At 32.6% G+C, this 19,556-nt stretch overlaps 2 protein-coding genes and 1 long non-coding RNA gene across 6 annotated transcripts; all 3 read left to right on the top strand.

The window, feature by feature from the left end:
- The first annotated feature begins 538 nt into the window (after positions 1 to 538).
- On the top strand, positions 539 to 7,763 carry LOC133794006 (uncharacterized). Its single transcript, XR_009875075.1, has 5 exons — positions 539 to 757; positions 1,114 to 1,190; positions 1,296 to 1,373; positions 2,978 to 3,066; positions 7,674 to 7,763. It is a non-coding gene; the product is annotated as an uncharacterized LOC133794006 (long non-coding RNA).
- A 4,427-nt stretch (positions 7,764 to 12,190) lies between these two features.
- LOC133794007 (uncharacterized) lies at positions 12,191 to 14,408 on the top strand. 4 transcript variants are annotated; one of them, XM_062231199.1, is made up of 3 exons: positions 12,191 to 12,390; positions 13,198 to 13,268; positions 14,082 to 14,408. In XM_062231199.1, exons 1-3 carry the CDS (start codon positions 12,226 to 12,228, stop codon positions 14,155 to 14,157), a joined length of 312 nt encoding a protein of 103 aa, XP_062087183.1. In that variant the 5' UTR covers positions 12,191 to 12,225; the 3' UTR covers positions 14,158 to 14,408. The 4 variants fall into 4 exon arrangements, 1 of the variants encoding a protein (XP_062087183.1); XR_009875077.1 differs by having other exon boundaries at positions 12,237 to 12,439; XR_009875078.1 differs by having other exon boundaries at positions 12,240 to 12,390; positions 13,198 to 13,321.
- A 130-nt stretch (positions 14,409 to 14,538) lies between these two features.
- On the top strand, positions 14,539 to 15,584 carry LOC133795941 (uncharacterized). The gene is made up of 4 exons (XM_062233425.1): positions 14,539 to 14,599; positions 14,740 to 15,042; positions 15,132 to 15,310; positions 15,474 to 15,584. The coding sequence occupies exons 1-4, from the start codon at positions 14,539 to 14,541 to the stop codon at positions 15,582 to 15,584; spliced, it is 654 nt and encodes a 217-aa protein (XP_062089409.1).
- The last annotated feature ends 3,972 nt before the right edge of the window (positions 15,585 to 19,556 follow it).

A 19,556-nucleotide genomic window follows, 5' to 3' on the forward strand; every position in this document is an offset into this window, starting at 1 on the left:
TATGTAAATGTTGACTAAAGATTTAGGATTACATTGGGATTTTTCATTTTCTTCTTTTATGGGACCCTGTACATATATACGGTGATTCTATTTGCCTTTGCTTGGCTTAGCTAGGCTCTGAGTGTGTAGAAATATAAGGCTTTTGAATTGACACTGATGGAGTTGAGGAATGGTAGTAGAGTTTGTTATATGCAGAGTAAATATAGAAAGTTCTAAGTTCTTGGTCGTCCTTGCTCAGATTTACATGGTTAATTAAATCATTTAGTAAATTAATTTTGGTGGCACACTTGTGCTGCTTGTAGTTTATTGTCATGTAGCTAAGTTTATAAGCTCTGAAATATTCTTGATTTCTAGGGGTGAATTTATATTGCTAACCCAATAGGTTTTCGCTTTTCACTATCATAAATGGAGTTATGAAATTATAAGAAGGTTCTTTCAAAGAATATGCAGTAATGTGCATATATGGAAATGGAGAATTTTAGTTTCTGAATTTACATATTCTTGAAATTTGTATCTTGTGTTTTTTAGTAGATTAAACTGAATGGATTAGGAAAGATAGTTTAGTGAAGTGGGCTCAGTTCTAAGTTTTATTTTATTTTATTTATTCGTGTATGTACTACATATTTATTCGTGTATGTAAAAAAAGTGGAGTTTATTTTTTTGGTGTTTGGGGTTCAATAAAAAGTGGGGGAGAACCCTATTCTGAAGCGTGGTACTGAGAATTTTATGTCTATCATAAAAGATGTTGGTGTACATGGTACTGCATATCTATCTTTTTACCATACCTTAAAAGTTTTCCTTATGATGGTTTTTTTGTTCTTTGTGATAATTTATTTATCTTGAAGTATATTTTAAAAAATATTAGAGTGAGTAGTAATGCAAGATGTCTAAATCGAGGTTTTTTTCCTCCTACGATTGAAAATGTTCTAGTGCTTTAGATTGACACAACTTCCGTCGCCCCCCGCCCTCCACTCTCCCCCCGTTCTGTTTGCTGCACTTTTTTAAGTAATTACTGTCTTATATTTTGATTTAAATTCTTCATTATCTCTTTGAAAAGGGCAACTATTTTGTTTATGTTGTTATATATCTTATTGCATTTCTTGATGTTTGCAGGGCTTGTAGTCCCAGATGTTCCATTAGAAGAGACTGATAATTTAAGAAAGGAAGCTCTGAAAAAGAATATTGAACTGGTGTGTCTTATTGGGCTTCCGATTTTTCATTCATTTGGATAGATACAGTGTTCTGTTTTTTTTTTTTAAATGAAATTAACCTGCATCTTCTTGTATGCTTCAAAGGTATTGCTAACCACACCCACTACTCCTAATGATCGAATGAAAGCCATTGTTCAAGCTGCTGAAGGATTTGTCTATCTGGTAAGTTTTTTCTTTGGTCGACTCATCAATCTAGCTTCCTCTTTAGTTTTTCTGATGCTTATAATAATGTATTAGTTTAAGTAAGCTTGACCGTTCATGCTAGAACTCTGTTCACTCATTTCTCTCTCTAGACGTGGGTTTTAGTTTTTCACTGTTTGACATTTAAAAATATTTGGTTGTAGTATTACAGGAAACAAAACTACCCATCTATTACTTGGTATATATATATTACTTGGTATAATAAATCACTACTGCATTAATCTTCTTTTTATTAATTTGTACTCTGTTGACTAAGCACTTTTAATAAGCTACAATATTGAAATTTCTTGCTTGATTAATGTTGAATGAGTTTATTAGTTTTGGGCCAACCAGCTTATTTTATTATCTTGACAGTCATAGAATAGTAATTGGCAAAACCATTTGCCTTCAAACGACAAGCATTCACCATTGGATTGGATAACATAATATAAATTCATAGTTTTTATTTGCCATTAGTTATATTTTGACTTTTCCCATCTTACTATTTAGCATGCTCAAATAGTTATATTTTTAAAAGTTTCATTTCATTTTATATTTCTTTGACTTGCATCTTTGCTTCTTTGTATTAAATCATCAATTTTAAAACAAGCTTATTCGTACTTCACCAGTTATCTCTTTCCTGTCACCAAGCTAATGTTGATAGATTTATTCCAGCCCATTGGTATTTTTCTTTTGAAGCTGAATTAATTGATACTGCTGAGTCTGATGCTTTGAGGAATTGAAAGAATTGAAACTGTTTTTGAGTAAATTATGAGTTTACTTATATTTTAATTTTGATTTTTAAATTACGTTATGCTATTGTTCTTAATATGTTGTATGTTTTTTCAAGTTTATTAATCTTCTTATGTTGTTTGTCGACTGTGTGAAACCTGTGATATTGCTATGTCAATCACTGGTTAGTTTTATATATATATATATATTAATTTAGATATATAAGTGAAAAATCTATTTTGAAATAATGTGTTCAACTCTCTGTTTGCTGAAGAAATAACACGTTCTTCTGAAACTTCGCTTAATTTGTTTGCTGAATATGTGAAAATACATCATATTGTACTGTTTTCTGAATTTGTGACATTGAATCTGAGATTTTTATCTGAAATTTTGTTTATGTGTAAATATGTTTACTTAATTAGTGAGTATAATTTCATGATGAAATTAATTTAGGGTATAAACATATCATATAAAACTGATATCCAGCCATAATCTTGTGCCATGTGTAACGGAGAGGTTATTTGACACTACTTCTTCATGCTAATCAAGTTAAAAGCAAAGGAAAATACAAATTTAGACTAAAATCACACACATGATTATAACATATATTTTAATATAGTAAAGAATCTAATCTAATATTGGCCGACCTTTGAGGCTTCTCAAATCCAATGACCAGGTGGTCTCTTCCAAAAAGTTGGCATCTTCATCATTGAGTTCATTTCAAGAGAGCTTTCCCTTGTCATTACTTGCAGCCTCTAAAACAACACCAAACCACATAATAAATCACTACTGCATTACTCTTCTTTTTATTAATTTGTACTCTGTTGACTAACCACTGCATTTTTAATTTTCAGGATTAATTGTTGATTGTAATTTGAGCAAGAGCTTGGTTTTGCAGGATTTTCTATAACGAAAGACTTTGGATTTTAATTGATTTATTGAGGTATTTACTCTTCAAATGTGTTTATTCTCTGTATTTAGGATTGTTTATTTTTGGTTTTTTTTTTCATTATGTGCTATAAGTTTAAGATAATACATGTTTCAATTGAATTTTTGTAAAACTTTAATGTATGTAGAAAAATATATGTTGTTCTAATAGAACCCAATATAGAGTTAAGTGGAGGTTAATCTAATTCCATGTAATTAATACAATATGTTTAAGCTATAGCTACCTATAACTAGATTGATATTTACACATATTTAGTCCTATTTAAAATAGTATATTTGTTTTTTATCAATAAAAAGAAGTCTTACTATTTTTACAAGTTTTGAGTTTCTCAGAATAATATGTATATTTGTTGTTCTTTGTGATGTTATTTTTCTTTAATTACTTCCCATCATTTTGTAATAGTCTATCCATTTTCTTGATGCAACTATTTTTTCTCAAGAAATATGGAGTCAGGTTTACCCAAGAAAAAATATGATATATTTCTAATTAAGATGTATGGTACATGTGTGTGTTTTTTTAGGGAAATTTATGTATATATGTACCATACATCAACTTTGAGCAAGCAATTTGCGTTCATTAAAAAAAATAAAAAGAAAAAAGTAGTAAAGAGTGAATCAATAAAATTATACAATAAATAAAAATCATAAATGGTCAATATGCATAAACTTATAAATTTTTTACTAAATTTAATAACCAATAAAGGTAATAATTAATAAAATAAGTATAATAAAACAAATAATTAAATCAAATAAAAGTAATTACTAAATTATATATAAAATTGAAATTAAATTGATTATTAATTACTCACTTAATTTATTAATTAATAAACTTTAATCTAATAAGTTATTGATGATTTATTTGTAAAACATGATAATTCATTGAAAAAATAATAATTCAAATAATAATTTATTACACTGTGCAGTGTAATAATTAATAATTTCTTACACTGTGCAATGTCCTATAGAATGTCGATCGACAAGACTTGGATTAATAATTCAAATAAATTTTCTGATGAGTATGTTGCTGGAGCATTTGCCTTTGTTGAGAGAACTCAACAATTTGTGGATACAAGGGGACTAGTGAAGTGTCCTTGTAACAAGTGTCTTAATATCGAATTGCAAACGATTGGTGTGTTAGAAAGTCATCTTTTTGAGAATGGTTTTCTACGAAGTTATACAAATTGGTACTGGCATGGAGAGGAGGAAATAATACCGACCAATAGAGTGGTCCACCAATGTCATGAGGACGAGATGATGGATGTTCTTAATGATATAGCACAACCTAACAATTGTGAAGATGATGAGAACGAGGTTGATGAGAGATACCACCAGCATCAGAATGCAGAGGTACTAGCCAATACTATAATGACTTATTTGCCGAGATGGAGTCTCCGTTATTCCCAGGGTGTGAAAAATACACATCTTTGAATTTCATAGCTAAGTTGATGCATTTCAAAGTGTTGGGGAAAATTCCTAACAAATTTTTTGATGGAATCTTGGAGTTGTTGGAAGATGCATTCCCATCTCCAAATAAGATACCAAAGTCACATTATGCGGCGAAGAGGTTGATGAGGAAATTGGGTTTGGGTTACGAGTCAATCCATGTGTTGTAAGAATGATTGTGCATTGTTTTGGAAGGAAAATGCAGGAAAACACATGTGCCCAATTTGTGGGGAGGATCGTTGGGTGGATAAAAATACCAAGGGGAAGAAAGTGGCCCAAAAAGTTATGCGTTATTTTCCATTGACCCCTCGGTTGATGCGAAAATACGCGTCAAGACACATTTCTCAACATATGAGATGGCATCATGAAGGGCGTGTTAAAGAAGATGGTATCATGCGTCATCCTGCAGATGGGAAAGCATGGAAGGATTTTGACCGGAGCAATCCAGCGTTTGCAATGGAACCTAGGAATGTGCGTCTTGGATTGGCTGCTGATGGATTCAATCCTTTTGGAAATATGAGTTTGTCTTATAGCATGTGGCCGGTTGTGTTAACGACTTACAACTTGCCACCGTGGTTATGCATGAAAGAGACTAACTATATGTTGACTTTATTAATTCTTGGTCCACATTCACCTGGAAAAGATTTTGATGTTTTCTTAAGGCCATTGGTTGATGAGCTGAAGGAATTATGGGTGAACGGTGTTCAGACTCGAGATGTTGTTGATGGTAGTTTTTTTAAGCTTCGAGCAACTTTATTGTGGACTATAAATGATTTTCCAGCGAGGAGTAGTCTTTCTGGATGGAGTGGTCAAGGTTACACTGCTTGTCCTACTTGCAATGTATCAACACCATCAGTTCGTTTGCAAAATAAGGTTGCATTTTACGGTCACAGACATTTTTTACCAATGGGACACCAAATTAGAAAAAAGAAGAAGTTATATGGTTCAGTTGAGAAAAGACCACCTCCAGAGGAATTTAGCACTGAAGCTATTTTCACACAAATGAATTTTATGCCTGAATCTCTTCTTGGTAAGCATGTTAGCTACGGTGGACAAAAAAGGAAACGCACAAAAGAGCAAGTTGGTTGGCGTAAAAAAAACATTTTCTTTGAGCTCCCATATTGGGCCAATATGAAGTTGCGACACAACCTAGACGTCATGCATGTTGAGAAAAATGTATGCGACAGCTTAGTTGGCACAATAGTTGGGTTGGAAAATAAGACCAAAGATACAATTAGCGCTAGATTAGATTTGGAGAAGATGAAGATAAGGCCAGAATTGCATCTGAGAATGGTAAATGGTCGAATGGAAAAGCCGGCAGCGAAATACGCATTTATTCCTGAAAATCGGCATAAGTTTTGTCGATTTTTGAAATCATTCAAATTTCCAGATGGGTTTGCATCTAATCTAAGGAAGAATGTGATTGAAAATGACACTAAGATTACTGGGTTGAAATCCCACGATTTTCATGTCATATTGTAACGTCTTTTGCCAATTGGTGTTCATTCATTCCTAGAAAAACCTATTGCCAAGACCATTATTGACTTATGCACTTTCTTCAAGATTATTTGTGCTAGAACTCTGGTTGTTTCTGATTTGGAGAAAGTGAAAACATCAATTGTTGAAATTCTTTGCGGACTAGAAATCATTTTTCCGCCAGCATTTTTTGATGTTATGGTTCACCTAATGATACATTTGCCTCAAGAAGCAATAGATGGAGGTCCAGTACACATGAGGTGGATGTATCCCTTTGAGAGATACATGAAAAAATTGAAACATTATGTGCTAATAAAGCTCGTCCTGAGGGGTCCATAGCTGAGGGTTATGTCGTCGATGAAGCATTGACATTCTATTCTATGTACTTCAAAGGGGTGGAAACAAGGTTTAATCGTCCAGATAGAAATGTTGATGCAATTCCATCACCAAAGAAGTTGTCTGTGTTTCAATCTCAAGGTCGTCCGATCGGTAAGAAGACATTAACAACTTTGGACGATGAACTTAAAAAAACTGCTGAGTGGTACATTCTCAACAATTGCGTTGAGATTCTCCCATATATTCAGTAAGTACTTTGATCACACTAACAATATATTTATCTACTCTTCCATTTATCTTTCAAATTTTTTAAGTCTTTCATATTTTATGTGTAGAGAGCACAAGCAGATCCTTTTATCTAGTGGTGCTGAAAACCTAGATCAATTACAGAAAAAGGAGTTCCCCATGTGGTTTTACAATAAGCTTTACAATCTTCGACAAGCGGGATCTGCAGAAGCTTCTGAAGATTTATTCTCCTTAGCAAGCGGCTCCTCTAATCTTGTTTCTTCATACACTGGGTGTATTGTCAATGGAGTTCGATTTTTGTGCTATGATAGAGATAAAAATTTGAAAACTCAAAACAGTGGTGTCTTAGTACCCGGAGTAGACAACAAAAGTTTCTACGGGCAATTAGAAGAGGTTATAGTGATGTCATACCTTGCTGGTTGTTCTGTTGTATTATTCAAGTGTAAATGGTTTGATACAGATCCTACCAAGAGTAGGATGAAGAATGAAAATAATATAACCAGAATATTTACCAAGTTCGAGTGGTACAAAGATGACAAGTTTATCTTGGCAACTCAGGCAAAACAAATTTTCTATCTTGATGATTTGAAAAATGACCGGGATTGGAAAATTGTTGAAGAAGTTCATCATAGAAATGTGTGGGACACCCCAGCAGCTGATGAACAGTTGGATCCCATGAAATAGATGTTATGCATGACACAATATCATCTGATTTCCAATTGTTTGTCGATCTTGGTCCGTTGCCAGAAATCAATTTTTGCCGTAGAGATCAACCGCCATCTATTGTCAATGTAGATACTCCTGTTGATCAAGAGGAAGATGAAGAGGAAGAGGAAATGGTCGATGAAGAGGAAGAGGAGATGGTCGATGAAGAGGAAGAGGAAGAGGAAGAGATGGACTTAGAAGAAGATAATGTAGAAGAAAATGAGAATGATAGTGATAATGAATATTATAGTGATGATTAAGTTGTAATTTTTACATTCAAAGATTGAATGATAATATTATTTATGGATAACCATATTATTTATATTTATCTTTATTTGTCAACATTTTATTATATGCACACATATATATATATATCATTATATTTAAATTTATTAGATGTCTTCTGCGGTAATGCGACATCACGGAGGTGATGGCGGGGCAGATCCTCCTCGAGATCCAACACATATAGAGGCTGACTGTGAGAGAGGTAATTCATGCACTATCTACTGTATTTATTCATAAATTAACCTTATAACTATAAATGTATAATTTAATACTATGCAATTGTAAAATAATAGTGCCTGCAATAAAAGGCGTGGTATCAACAAAGGGATATCAACCTGAGAGGCTAGGGCTGCCTTAGGTAGACCATTACCCCTTGAGTGGGATGTTCGAGGAAAGACGTACAAGGAAATTGGTGAATATTCTCACCATTTGTCTCGGGAGATCGGCCTTCTCATTCGACAATATGTCGATCCCGACTATGATCGATGGGATAAAGTACCAAAGGAAGTTAGGGATCGAATATTTCCTCGTCTGCAGGTAATTTATTTCTTATCTTTTGTATTTTGTTGAATTTAATGTTAAATTTGACTGATTAACTTAATTTATTTTAATTTAGGATGATTTATTCGATATTGGTCTCACTCGGTATGGGGCAGAACATCGAAGTGGCATTCTTCTCGGCATTCAACGATCTTGCGCTGATCGTTACTCAGAATAGAAGAATGATATATCTACTCACATAAAGAAGCATGGCTGGAGACATGCTCCTGATGGTTTGGTAGAAGAAAAATGGAAGAAGGCGCTTGATTATTTTGATCGACCTGAAGTGAAGGTAAAATTTCTTTTTAATTTAGTTTTGTTAATATAACATATATATAATTAACACAATGTCATTTTGTAGAGGCGCTCTGAGATTAATGCTGTGAATCGAGCAAAACAAAAACAAAATAGCTTCCAAGGATCGCAGTCTACGCCAGCGCTTCGTTATAAGAAGGTATTTTTTCTTATTAAATTTTTAAAAAAATTCATATATTTTTATTAAATTTCTAAATAATTTTTGTATATTAGCGCAATATGCAAACTGGCCATCTCTCAGGCGTTCCAGAAACTTGGATGGATACTAAATATAAAGAAGGGAGAGGTTGGATCAGTCAAGTAGCGCATGATAACTATGTAAGTAATTGTATATTTTTTATATTTTTCTTACTTTGTAAATTTGCAATAGTTGTATTAAAAATTCAATAATACAGGAAAAGTTGCTGGAGGTACGTCAAACTCAGCAGACACAATCTTCTACGACCACCTCCTATGCGAGTACTGCCACAACTGAGGTGGACGACATTGCCCTTGTTGAGACAGTCTTTGGATGCCGTCGGGGCCATCAGACAGGACTTGGTCGTAGGATTCGCTCGAGCGCGGAACGTGAAGTGACTGACACACTTCAACCACCGTCACCACCCCCTACTGCACAAGAGATGCGGGATGTGGTCCAACGTCTCCGAATCGTTGAGGAGTACATGGCTAGACTTGGTGGAGCCTCAGGTTCTGGATCTTCTCAGCCAGGTGATGGTCAGGATCCGACACCTCCTACTCAATAGGATGCTGGAGAACATTATTTATGACTTTATACTTTATGTAATTTGACTTTAGGAAATTATTATATATCACATTCTACTTTATTTAGACTTACCTTGTTTTATTGGAACATTACATTTATAAAATTTTATGATCATTAAATTTTATTAGATTTATTTATGTTTCAATAAAAAAAATCAAATAAAATATATAATAATTATAAAAAAAAAAAAGCAAATTAAAAAATTTTATTAGATTTATTTATGTTTCAATAAAAAAAATCAAATAAAATATATAATAATTATAGAAAAAAAGCTAATTAAGAAAAATAAATAATATCTCTAGCGACAACATATGAGGCCTCTAGCGACGACATAGGGAAGAAGTTGTCGCTAGAGAAAACGCAAATACGGAAATAAGAAGTCATCCAGCGACAAATTTATCAGGTTCTAGCGACGACTAATGTTGTCGCTATAACCTCTAGCGACGACAATTATAAAATCGTCGCTAATAAAAACCAATTAGCGACCGGGTTATAGCGCTACAACTAGCGACGACCATGTCGTCGCTAAAGCCTCCAGCGACGACAAATCCCCTTCTAGCGACGAAAAAAGTCGTCGGTAATACCCCTTTTTCCTATAGTGAACATAATTTTAGAAACATGCATATGATTTTTTTTGGGTCGGTAATTAATCTATCACTTTTTTTTGGATTAAAAATATTACTTTTGGGATAAAATCTTGAATATGATGCATGGTCAATATTTCAATATTTGTTGTAAGTTAAATTGATTTTTGAATAATTTCAAGCCATTTCAAAGTATAAGAAAAGTCATTTTGAGAGTTAAAAATAGTTTTTGGGAATTAATTGGTAATTTGTAAATAATTAGGGAATTATCAGGAAACTTTAAATATAATTTGGTAAATTATATTTTAAGGCTTAAAATTTACTTTTGGAAACAAGATAAGCCTTAGAGGCAGTTTAAAATAAATTAATGCATTGGTATAAATTAATTTGGCATGAAAAATGTGAACTTTAGGCAAAAAAAAAAGGGTATTTTGTATTACTTACGTAAAAAGTTTCTGGATGAACACATGTGTTACGTTAGAATGATTATTATGGTCTAACTAGATTAGATGAAGGTCCTGCATGATATTTATGTGATTTGTGATGTGCTTGTAGACCTATTTTTGAAATTAAGTCATGTATTGATTGAAATTGTATTTCTTTTGATGCTTGAATGCATTTTGAGTTTCGATACTATCTTGTGAGTGTTTAGGGACTCGATTGTGGCAAGGAAGTTCATCAAGAGGGTTTGGAAAGCAGAATAGTTTGTCATGAATAAGGTAAGAATAGTGGACATCGGCGCACAATGTGTATTTTTAAGCATACAACCTTGTTTTATGGTTTGTTATTTTATGTACTTATGTTCTGTGGTTGGTTATTTTATAATAGTGTTGTTAGCATGAGAATAATGCTAGAGTGACTAGATAGTAGACATTCTTGAATGATAGATTATATGCGTGTTCTATGTAACTGATATTTGTGTGAGTACAACACTTGCAGGTATTATCATGGGTGAGTAGAATTCATAATAATCAAAATGCCCCGTGGAAATGCCAAATGTGAGTATAGCACAAGGCATGGCAAATTACATTTCATGTCTAATCAACATGGATGATGGGCGTTGATTATCCTATGTTAGTACAATGTGTGATATGAGACCATGATATATGTGTGTAAGTACAACACGCATTGGATTTTTACTGTGGTATTGTGTTTATATTGCATGTGGTTAATTGTGAAGTTATCATTTATGCTTATGTTATCTGGTTGTGGGGGTTATGTCCTACATAGCTCTTGTTATTGGGCAATGAGGTGGCAACTCAAGGCGATTATGTTACATGTTAGTGGGAGGGTCACATGAGTTATATGTTTTATAAAGAAAACATATTATTGTTTTGTGACTTACACAATTCGACTATTTTGTTTAGTTTTTGAATATTTTGTAAGCTAAATCATGATTTGTATAATTATGCATTCAAATCACTTTTATTTTAAATAATGAGATCTCATGCATTAGTTTTAATTCATTAAATGAGTCTTTTTCGTCATAAAGATGTTAATGTTTTAAAATGAACTTGTAAGTGACGTCTCGAGAAATTTAGGCGTTACACAAATCTTAACTTTTTTTAAACTTTATTTGAAAATCTACAATTTTAATATTGATTTGATATTATATTTTTTATAATAAAAAAATTATGTGGTTGCAGGAAACGTAGGAATATGTTTGAGAAACATAGGATACATTTGGGGACTTACCATTTATTATTTAGGGTAATATTTCGGTTTTAATTGCTATTGTTTGGGGATATGTTGTCCTAATGTTAAAATAATCAGTTTATTACAATATCATTAATGTTACGTTATAGACATTTTTGTTTTTATAAAAGTAGTAAGTGATCCAAGAATTTAACATTTATTAAAATAAATTTTTTTATATCTGTCAATATAATCCATTAAAACAATTTTTTTTACATATACATATTCATAATATTATAAATAAATAAAAATTTGGTAAATGTGTTTGTTTTTGTATATATTAAAAAGTATACTCAAATGTTTATTATTTTAGGAACATAATGTCCATGTTATCAAGGTAGTAATCAAATATGTATATGATTATATTACATTTAAAAGTGTGTGTTCTTTGTTTTTTTTTAAAATGTGTAACATAATAAACACAATTTTTTTTGCATGAGATGAGATGTTGGTGTGATGTAAGAAAGTTATCAAATATTTTTTTGTTTATATTTTATGAAAAAATGTAAACATAAATATATTTACATTAAATGAAAAAGAAATAAAGTTGCTTGTTGTGTTTACAACATAATATAAAAATATTATGTTTATTTTTCATTAAAACTTCGTAACTTAATAAACAATAATGTTTACGTACATTGTATAAGCGGTCTGTATTGTATTAAATTAACTGAACATTATGTTTGGTGGCAACATTTTAGTGTACTAATTATCACACTTTCTAATTTTAATACAATCCAAACAGTATTATTTAATACTGAGAAAAATGTATGTATTAACGTGTATTGTAATATTATTGAGGTTAGGTCGTATTGTTTATTACACTCTCACATTTCTCTCTCTTTCTACGATCTTCTCTTTAGTGTCGCTGACTCCCTCTATCACTGATCACTCATGTGGCGTCGACCATCTCCTCCAGCCAAGCTTTGAGGTCGGTGTCGGTACTCTTTCTACTTTTCACAAAACTGGTCAATTTCATGGTAAGTAAGGGTTAGTTTTAGCTCTTTTTGCTTTGAGTTGGTTTCGTGGGGTTTGGGACTTTTGGTTAATGGGTTTTTCTGGTTTTTTATTGTTCACTCAATTGTTCTTTCTGTTGTGGCTTTGAATTTTTTATGAAGTTTTATGGGTTTCTGGCAAGTTCAATGAATTTAGGAGAATTTTTTTCATGGTTTGGTGTTTGATTGTATTTGTATTTGATTTTACTTTCTCAATTTTAGTTTTGTCCTTTTGGGTTAAGCATTAGTTCCAGAAATTTGGTTCTTATTATGCCTTTTTTTTCATTCCTTGTGTAGATTAGCTGTTTGATTTTTTGTTTGTGTATTTCTATACATTTTATAGTTGTAATTTCAGAGTTTGAATTGTTTTTAAATATATTCAACAAAAATCTATCCAGATTAGTTTGGATAATATTCAACAATAATTCTTTTAGCTGCATAGTGCACGACTGGTAGTATCTACTCATTTTATATATGCATAGTTGTATACTAAATAATTAACATCTTCAGCTAGATAGCATAATTTTGAAACTTAAAAATTGATACATTCATTTTGAGACTAAATTATATGTATATCGATACCTAATTAAAATAAAATTGTAAAGACAAATTAAACCTGTCTATATAAATGTGATGATAGATATCTAGCTTCTATTTTAGTGTCTAAATGTTTCTTCACTCTTGAATGTTTTTTCACTCTTGTAGCAGGGTTATGAATCTTATGGGATTATTTCTTTTTGCAGACTGCTAGATACCAGGAGGTTGCAAAGAAATTTGACAGGTTTTCACTCAAGCTCAGTTGGATGACTGAGAGGTTTGTCATCCAGTAATGACAAGAATCATGAGGCTCCATCTAAAAACTAATTGGTGATCATATGTTCTTATTAATAGTTCAATATTCTTACACTTATTCCATGTGGGACATAATAGTCTAATATCCCATCAAGATTGTGGCGATTTTTCGCTTACCAATCTTGAATCACCTGATCACAAGTGACCCCCTTTTTTTTTCAGCTAGCTTATTTTTTTTTTTTTTGGATCTCAAGTGTCTTTTACACTATGCGGATCTTAGATCTCAAGTTTCTTTTTTGCACTATGCGAATCTCTTGCGGCTTGACTTACTCTTTTTGGATCGGTGTGGATCGAATGTCCGCTAGGAAATTGGCTCTTGATACCATAACAAAAATCATGAGGCTCCATCTAAAAACCAATTGGTGATTAGTGGAGTTACATATGTTCTTATTATATTATGTGGAACACAATAGTCTAATAAGTAAAGATAATTTTTATCTCAACTTTTTTCTAGTAAATATAATGTTTACTTGTTTATTTATGTTCATATATGAAATGGTTCTAAATCATAATTGAGTGCACTTATTACTTCAAGTTACTAATTACATGAATTGGACTAAAGCCAATTATATTTGGATTTTTGTACTTAATTAATTATCTTTCTCTCTCTCTATCTCTCTTAAATATATTGCCAATAATATGTCCATGAAACTTGTGTTCGTTGTTTGTTGAATTTATATATATGGTTAGTTCCAAAGTCCCTTGAGTTGTTTTTTGTACTAATTTTCTCTTCTCTGTTTATGACATTGTGAACTTTCTTTTTTTTTTCTTGCAGGAACTTACTGACTTTCCTTTTCTTCCTTTCATGTGAAGCCACAAAATTTCCCAGCTTTTACATACCAACTTTTTAGAGTCAAGGAACACACCAAACTACCATTTATAGCTTAACAGAGGAATATAAGAGATAATGTATCTATCATTATTATCTGGAATGTTGTTGTTATATTAAATGCCAATTTTTATGACATGTGTTTACTGTATATGGAATATTATTAAATAGATATGGATATGCAAAAAAAAACAAGATTGTGATGTATCTTATCAAAAACTTGTGGCATTTACAAATGATGAGCATGTGTATGGTGATGCAACTATTATTGTATGATTTGGTACACAAACATTATCGGAGACACGTGTTTCAGGATCGTACTTTTGCTAGACACGACACTCGGTTGAAATATTTAAATAGTTTGATTGGCGAAGGTGATATAACATGTGTGAATGATCTGAGAATGAATAGGAGAACTTTTGGAGTATTATGTGAATTGCTTCATGTTGGTGGAAGGGTGAAAAGTAATGGTTGAGTCACTACTGAGGAGCAAGTGTGTATGTTTGTTCTCATCATGTAAAAAATTGCACATTTAACGGTAGATTTAAGCGATCAGGAGAAACCGTAAGTAGATATTTTAATTCGGTTTTACTTGGAGTTTTAGGGTTACAAGAAAACTTATTAGCTAATCTAGATCATGTTCCTGCCAATTGCACTGATAGTCGATGGAGGTGGTTTGAGAATTGTCTAGAGGCATTAGATGGAACTTACATTGAGGTACAAGTGCCTGAAGTTGACAAACCTAGGTATCGAACAAGAAAAAGCAATATTGCAACAAATGTATTAAGAGTTTGTTCACAAGATATGAAGCTTCTATTTGTTTTACTAGGTTGGGAAGGCTCAGCATCAGATTCTAGAGTACTTCGTGATGACATGAGTAGGCCAAATGGCTTAAAGATTCCTAAAGGTAATTTTAGTAGCATTTCATTTTATATTTTGAACTATTAGCAGATTTTAAATAGATTAAAGTAGTTTTGGTTAATTTTTTATGTTTAGGATATTACTATTTGGTGGATGGTGGGTATACTAATGGTGAAGGATTCTTAGCACCTTATAGAGGAACTGTGTATCATTTATCAGAGTGGGGAAGAAATGTGCCTAGAAATCATGAGTACTTTAACATGAAACATGCGTCTGCAAGAAATGTCATCGAGAGATCTTTTGGATTGCTTAAGGTTAGATGGTCAATCTTGAAGTGCTCCCCATTTTTAGTGTTGGATAGTTACGGCGTGTTGTATTTTACATAATTTGATTAGACGATAAATGTCTATAGATCCAGCAGAAATTGAGCTTGATAGGTAGATGGATGTTGCACAAGATACTAATTAGATATTTCAGGAAGATCATGAGATACTTGACACTGTAAAAGCCTCAGATCAATGGACTGAATGGAAAAATAATTTAGCTATGCAAATGTATAATGAATGGAGACAACATACAGGTTTCTAGTTGTAGAGGTTCTTAGTCTTGCATCTATGGACAAACTTTGTTTTCTTACTATTTGTATTTGACACACTATTAATTTGAGGCGGTATTTATTATAATGGGTTATTTTATAAAAGGGATTATTTTGTATATTATAATATCTAGTATTATTATAATAGTATCTTACTAATATTATATATAGATTAAAAAAAGCCCTATAAGAAGTACATTAATTTGGTGATTGAATGAACTTTTGATGTAAAAATAAGGGATAATTGTGGTTAAACTTTTGATGTAGTTCCATTTATTGTAGTTAACTACCTATGTAAAAATTTTAACAGTAAAATTATTTAAATAGTAGATTTTCTTGCTCATAATAACCTATATACAAATTTTAATTGTAAAACTTCTTATGTAGTTCTATTTATTGCAGTTAACTATCTAAGTAATAAAAGTTGATCTTTATTTATTAATAACATTGAAAAATCATTAAAAAAATTAAAATGAAGATAAAATATTTTAAAGGGGATTTTATAATAAGGGTACTAGATTATATAATGAAATAAATAAATAATACCATATATTTTTATTATTATTATAATAATAATACAAAACATACCTCAAAGTAAAAAATATTTGTATGATATTAATTGCATAATAACAAATTCATTCCTTTTAAAAGTTTATGAAGTATATAATAAATTACCTTATGTAATTATATATCATGCAACAATGTTCAAACAAAAAAAGAAATAAACACGTTGGCCAGCTTTTTTGTCAATGACATTAAGTCAATATAAAATAAAAAAGAATTTAATGAATTGAAATCAAATAAATGACAAAGAATTTATAGTTGTAATGACTCAAATTTCATAATAAGGCTTAGGGTCTTGATTAGGAGGCTGGGAGGGTCATAATTAATTTAATATGTAATTAAATGATTATATGCATGTTTAGGTGTATTAAACATGCATGTGAATCAATTTTTGATTAATTGGGTGATTTTCATATTTTGGCCATTTCATGTATATTTGGCATATATGTGGCATGTGTGTATAGCGTTTCATTATTTTTTGGTTATGCTAAGGTTACTCAGCACGAGACGATCTTAGGAAGTAACTAGTGGGAAAGTCACAATGGAATTTATACTTGAATCGGAGTGAGTCAAGGGGTATTTAGCACATTACCAGGATATTGGGTAATGGGAATAAATATTTGATGATAAATTAGGAGTTAGTGAGATCAGGAGAAAATTCTGGGAATTTTGACTATTTTACCCCGGGGGACGTTTTCGGGACCCCAAGCATTAGGATTTGCTTGAGGTTACTTAATCTTGAAGTAACTTGTTAAGAAATAAAATGAATGTTCAGAACGTTCTCTCTCCCTCAAAGTTCCATTTTCGACACCCGATCGCATTTTTGAAGGAAACTTGAGTTTTAGGACTCAAATTCAAGCAAGGATCGAGGCATAGCGATTCTAGGGAAGATTAGTATCTTTTTAGCCTGAGAATTTAGTTGGGAAACAACTCAATCGGAGGTAATTCAAGTTTTAAGTTATAAGTTTTTAAAGTTTTTAAGCTTGGATTGGATTTTGTGTTTTGATGAGTTTTTGATTTGATTGAGGCTTGGGTTTTGTTTGTTTTGGATAATGGGAATGTTTGGGAAATTTGATTTTGGGATTTGGATATGTTTTGGTAGGTTTTTGGAAGGTTTTTAAATGGAGAAAATAGGGCTTTTGGCTGGGTTCGTGGTTGGGCTGCGGCCTTGTTCTTGGGCGCTGCGGCCCAGGCTTGAAGAAGGAGGAGGTCGGCTGTTGAGCAGGTAAGGCCGTGGCATAAGGTTGGTATGCCACGACGCTTGGCACAGTCAGAGAAGAGGTTGGCTTCTGTCTGGAGGCGGGCCGCGGCATAGGGTTTGGAGGGTCGCGGCGCTTAAGAAATTTTTTTCCTAGATTTAGTTTTTAGTCGTGGGCACTTAACTCTTAGGGCCTAGGATCGATCCTACTACCCAGTTGAGTGGGATTCGACGTCCTGGAGGCTTGGTTTGGAGTTGGAAGTATTTATTTACTCATTTTGATGAGTTTTTATATTATGGTTGTGACTAGGCTATCACTAGGGGCTTGGAAATAAGATCGTGCTTGTGGCTTGTTTATTGGCAACCTGTGCTTGGACCAAAGGTAAGAAAACTACACCCAGTATGTGATGCATAAGATACATGTGATTAGGGCATGAAATAAATCCTAAAGATGGAATTGATCAGAGCTTGAGTCTCTGTAATTGTGCATGATCATAATTATGCTAGTGATTGTTGAGTAAGCATGCTGAATACCCTACATTTGGATATTTGACATATGATATATGCCTGGTTGCATTGCTTACTTGTGAATGGAACTGACCTATGAGTCAAGAATCGGCAATGGTGTCAGTATTGACTTTGAAGCTGTGACTTATTAGTCAAGTTCAGCGGTTGTACTGAGCACTGGTCGTATGGAATTGACCTATGAGTCAAGAACAGTATTAGTGTGTTTTACACAAGCTGAAAAGATTATATATAATTGACATAAGCATTATCATCATAAGCATGAAATTCTTGACCGACCTTAAGTTCGATGAAAACAAAAGCACTTGTCTAGTCTAAAGGCTAGTTACTTAGAGACAGGGCCAAAAGGCCCAGGTGACTGTAACGTCACATGGCTTAAGTTCGTGACTCCATATTCACTTATCTGGTTCAAGTTCGTGACTCCATAGTCACTTATCTTATTTAAGTTCGTGACTCACTTATGAGTCACTTATCTGATTAGGGCTACAAGCCCCAGCATGATTACCAAAATCTTAAAGTGATATTTACTTAGGATCGACTTGATATTCATCCATACAGGAGGGCAGGATCCACAATCATTTATTTGGACTTATTGCAAGCATGAATAGGGCTATTATTGCTAGACATGCCTATTATGATTTGGTAACATGTTATTACTTGTTCATGAGCATATTGAGTTTTCTTACTGAGCTTCGGCTCACAGGTGCTATGTGGTGCAGGTACAGGCAAAAGAAAGTTGGACCATCTTTGAGTTGGAGAGCTTAGGTGATAATGTGTACATATGCGGCTGCTCGACCACCACGGCCAAGGGTTTAAAGAGAAACTAGGGATAAACCCTATTTTGTCACTTAGGTCGGCTGGTTGTAAATATTTTGTTGTAATTAACCTTTAAAATATATTTTCGGGATCCTAATGTATACAATAAACGTTTTAGTGAAACGTTGTATCTTAACAAAAAAAATTAATCCTAACCTGTTAATCATACTTAGTTACACGATTATGGCCAAATGACTCGATTAGCGAGTTTAGCACTATTTAAAATGCACACCGTAACGGTCCCTGGGTAGTAGAGCGTTACAATAGTGGTTCAGCCCCAAGAGTAGGTAATGATCTACGTCCACTTGCACTTTTATTAATCAAAGAGGTCTCAGACTCAAGAACAAGAAGAACTTGATTCAACCGAGTTTCCTAAGCCTGAGAAAGAATATAATTCAACTGAGATTTTGTATGTAAAGTACCCTCTAGAACTTACAATTTTTACTTTTTTCATAATGACTATGAGAAATCCCTATTTATAGAGTCTCTTAGTGGGTTTTAACACCCTTATTTTCTCATAAAAATAATACACAGAACCAGCGTTGAAACATAAGAACATAAATGTTGCTCTTTCTTGAAAAATAACATAAAGCAGATGGGATCCCAGTTTTACAATAAAAAAGATGTTTTTAAAAACTAAAATAATGCAACATTTATTTTGGAGCAATAAAAATGCTAGTAAGAAACAAAAAAATAAGCCTTAGATCTTCCAACAGTTATACGACCCTCACAAATACACAAGCAGCTATCTAGGTCTAAATCGTCACCGGCCATCTATCTCTTTTACTTACTTTGATCTGCACCAATTACACTATAAGGAGTGAACTTCTAAGCCCGGTAAGGGAAACGCAGTCGTAACAAA

The sequence above is a fragment of the Humulus lupulus genome, chromosome 8 (genome assembly GCF_963169125.1).
Source record: "Humulus lupulus chromosome 8, drHumLupu1.1, whole genome shotgun sequence".
In the NCBI taxonomy this organism is placed as follows: Eukaryota; Viridiplantae; Streptophyta; class Magnoliopsida; order Rosales; family Cannabaceae; genus Humulus; species Humulus lupulus.

What these genes read in the sequence shown, in the direction of transcription:
- LOC133794007 (XM_062231199.1), top strand. Translation starts at nt 12,226, where the DNA reads ATGTATGTATTAACGTGTATTGTAATATTATTGAGGTTAGGTCGTATT. An exon ending in TCCTCCAGCCAAGCTTTGAG is followed by an intron (nt 12,391 to 13,197) that starts GTCGGTGTCGGT and finishes TTCTTTTTGCAG; the next exon opens with ACTGCTAGATACCAGGAGGT. An exon ending in CTCAGTTGGATGACTGAGAG is followed by an intron (nt 13,269 to 14,081) that starts GTTTGTCATCCA and finishes TTTTTCTTGCAG; the next exon opens with GAACTTACTGACTTTCCTTT.
- LOC133795941 (XM_062233425.1), top strand. Translation starts at nt 14,539, where the DNA reads ATGAATAGGAGAACTTTTGGAGTATTATGTGAATTGCTTCATGTTGGT. An exon ending in TGTTGGTGGAAGGGTGAAAA is followed by an intron (nt 14,600 to 14,739) that starts GTAATGGTTGAG and finishes TTGGAGTTTTAG; the next exon opens with GGTTACAAGAAAACTTATTA. An exon ending in TGGCTTAAAGATTCCTAAAG is followed by an intron (nt 15,043 to 15,131) that starts GTAATTTTAGTA and finishes TTTTATGTTTAG; the next exon opens with GATATTACTATTTGGTGGAT.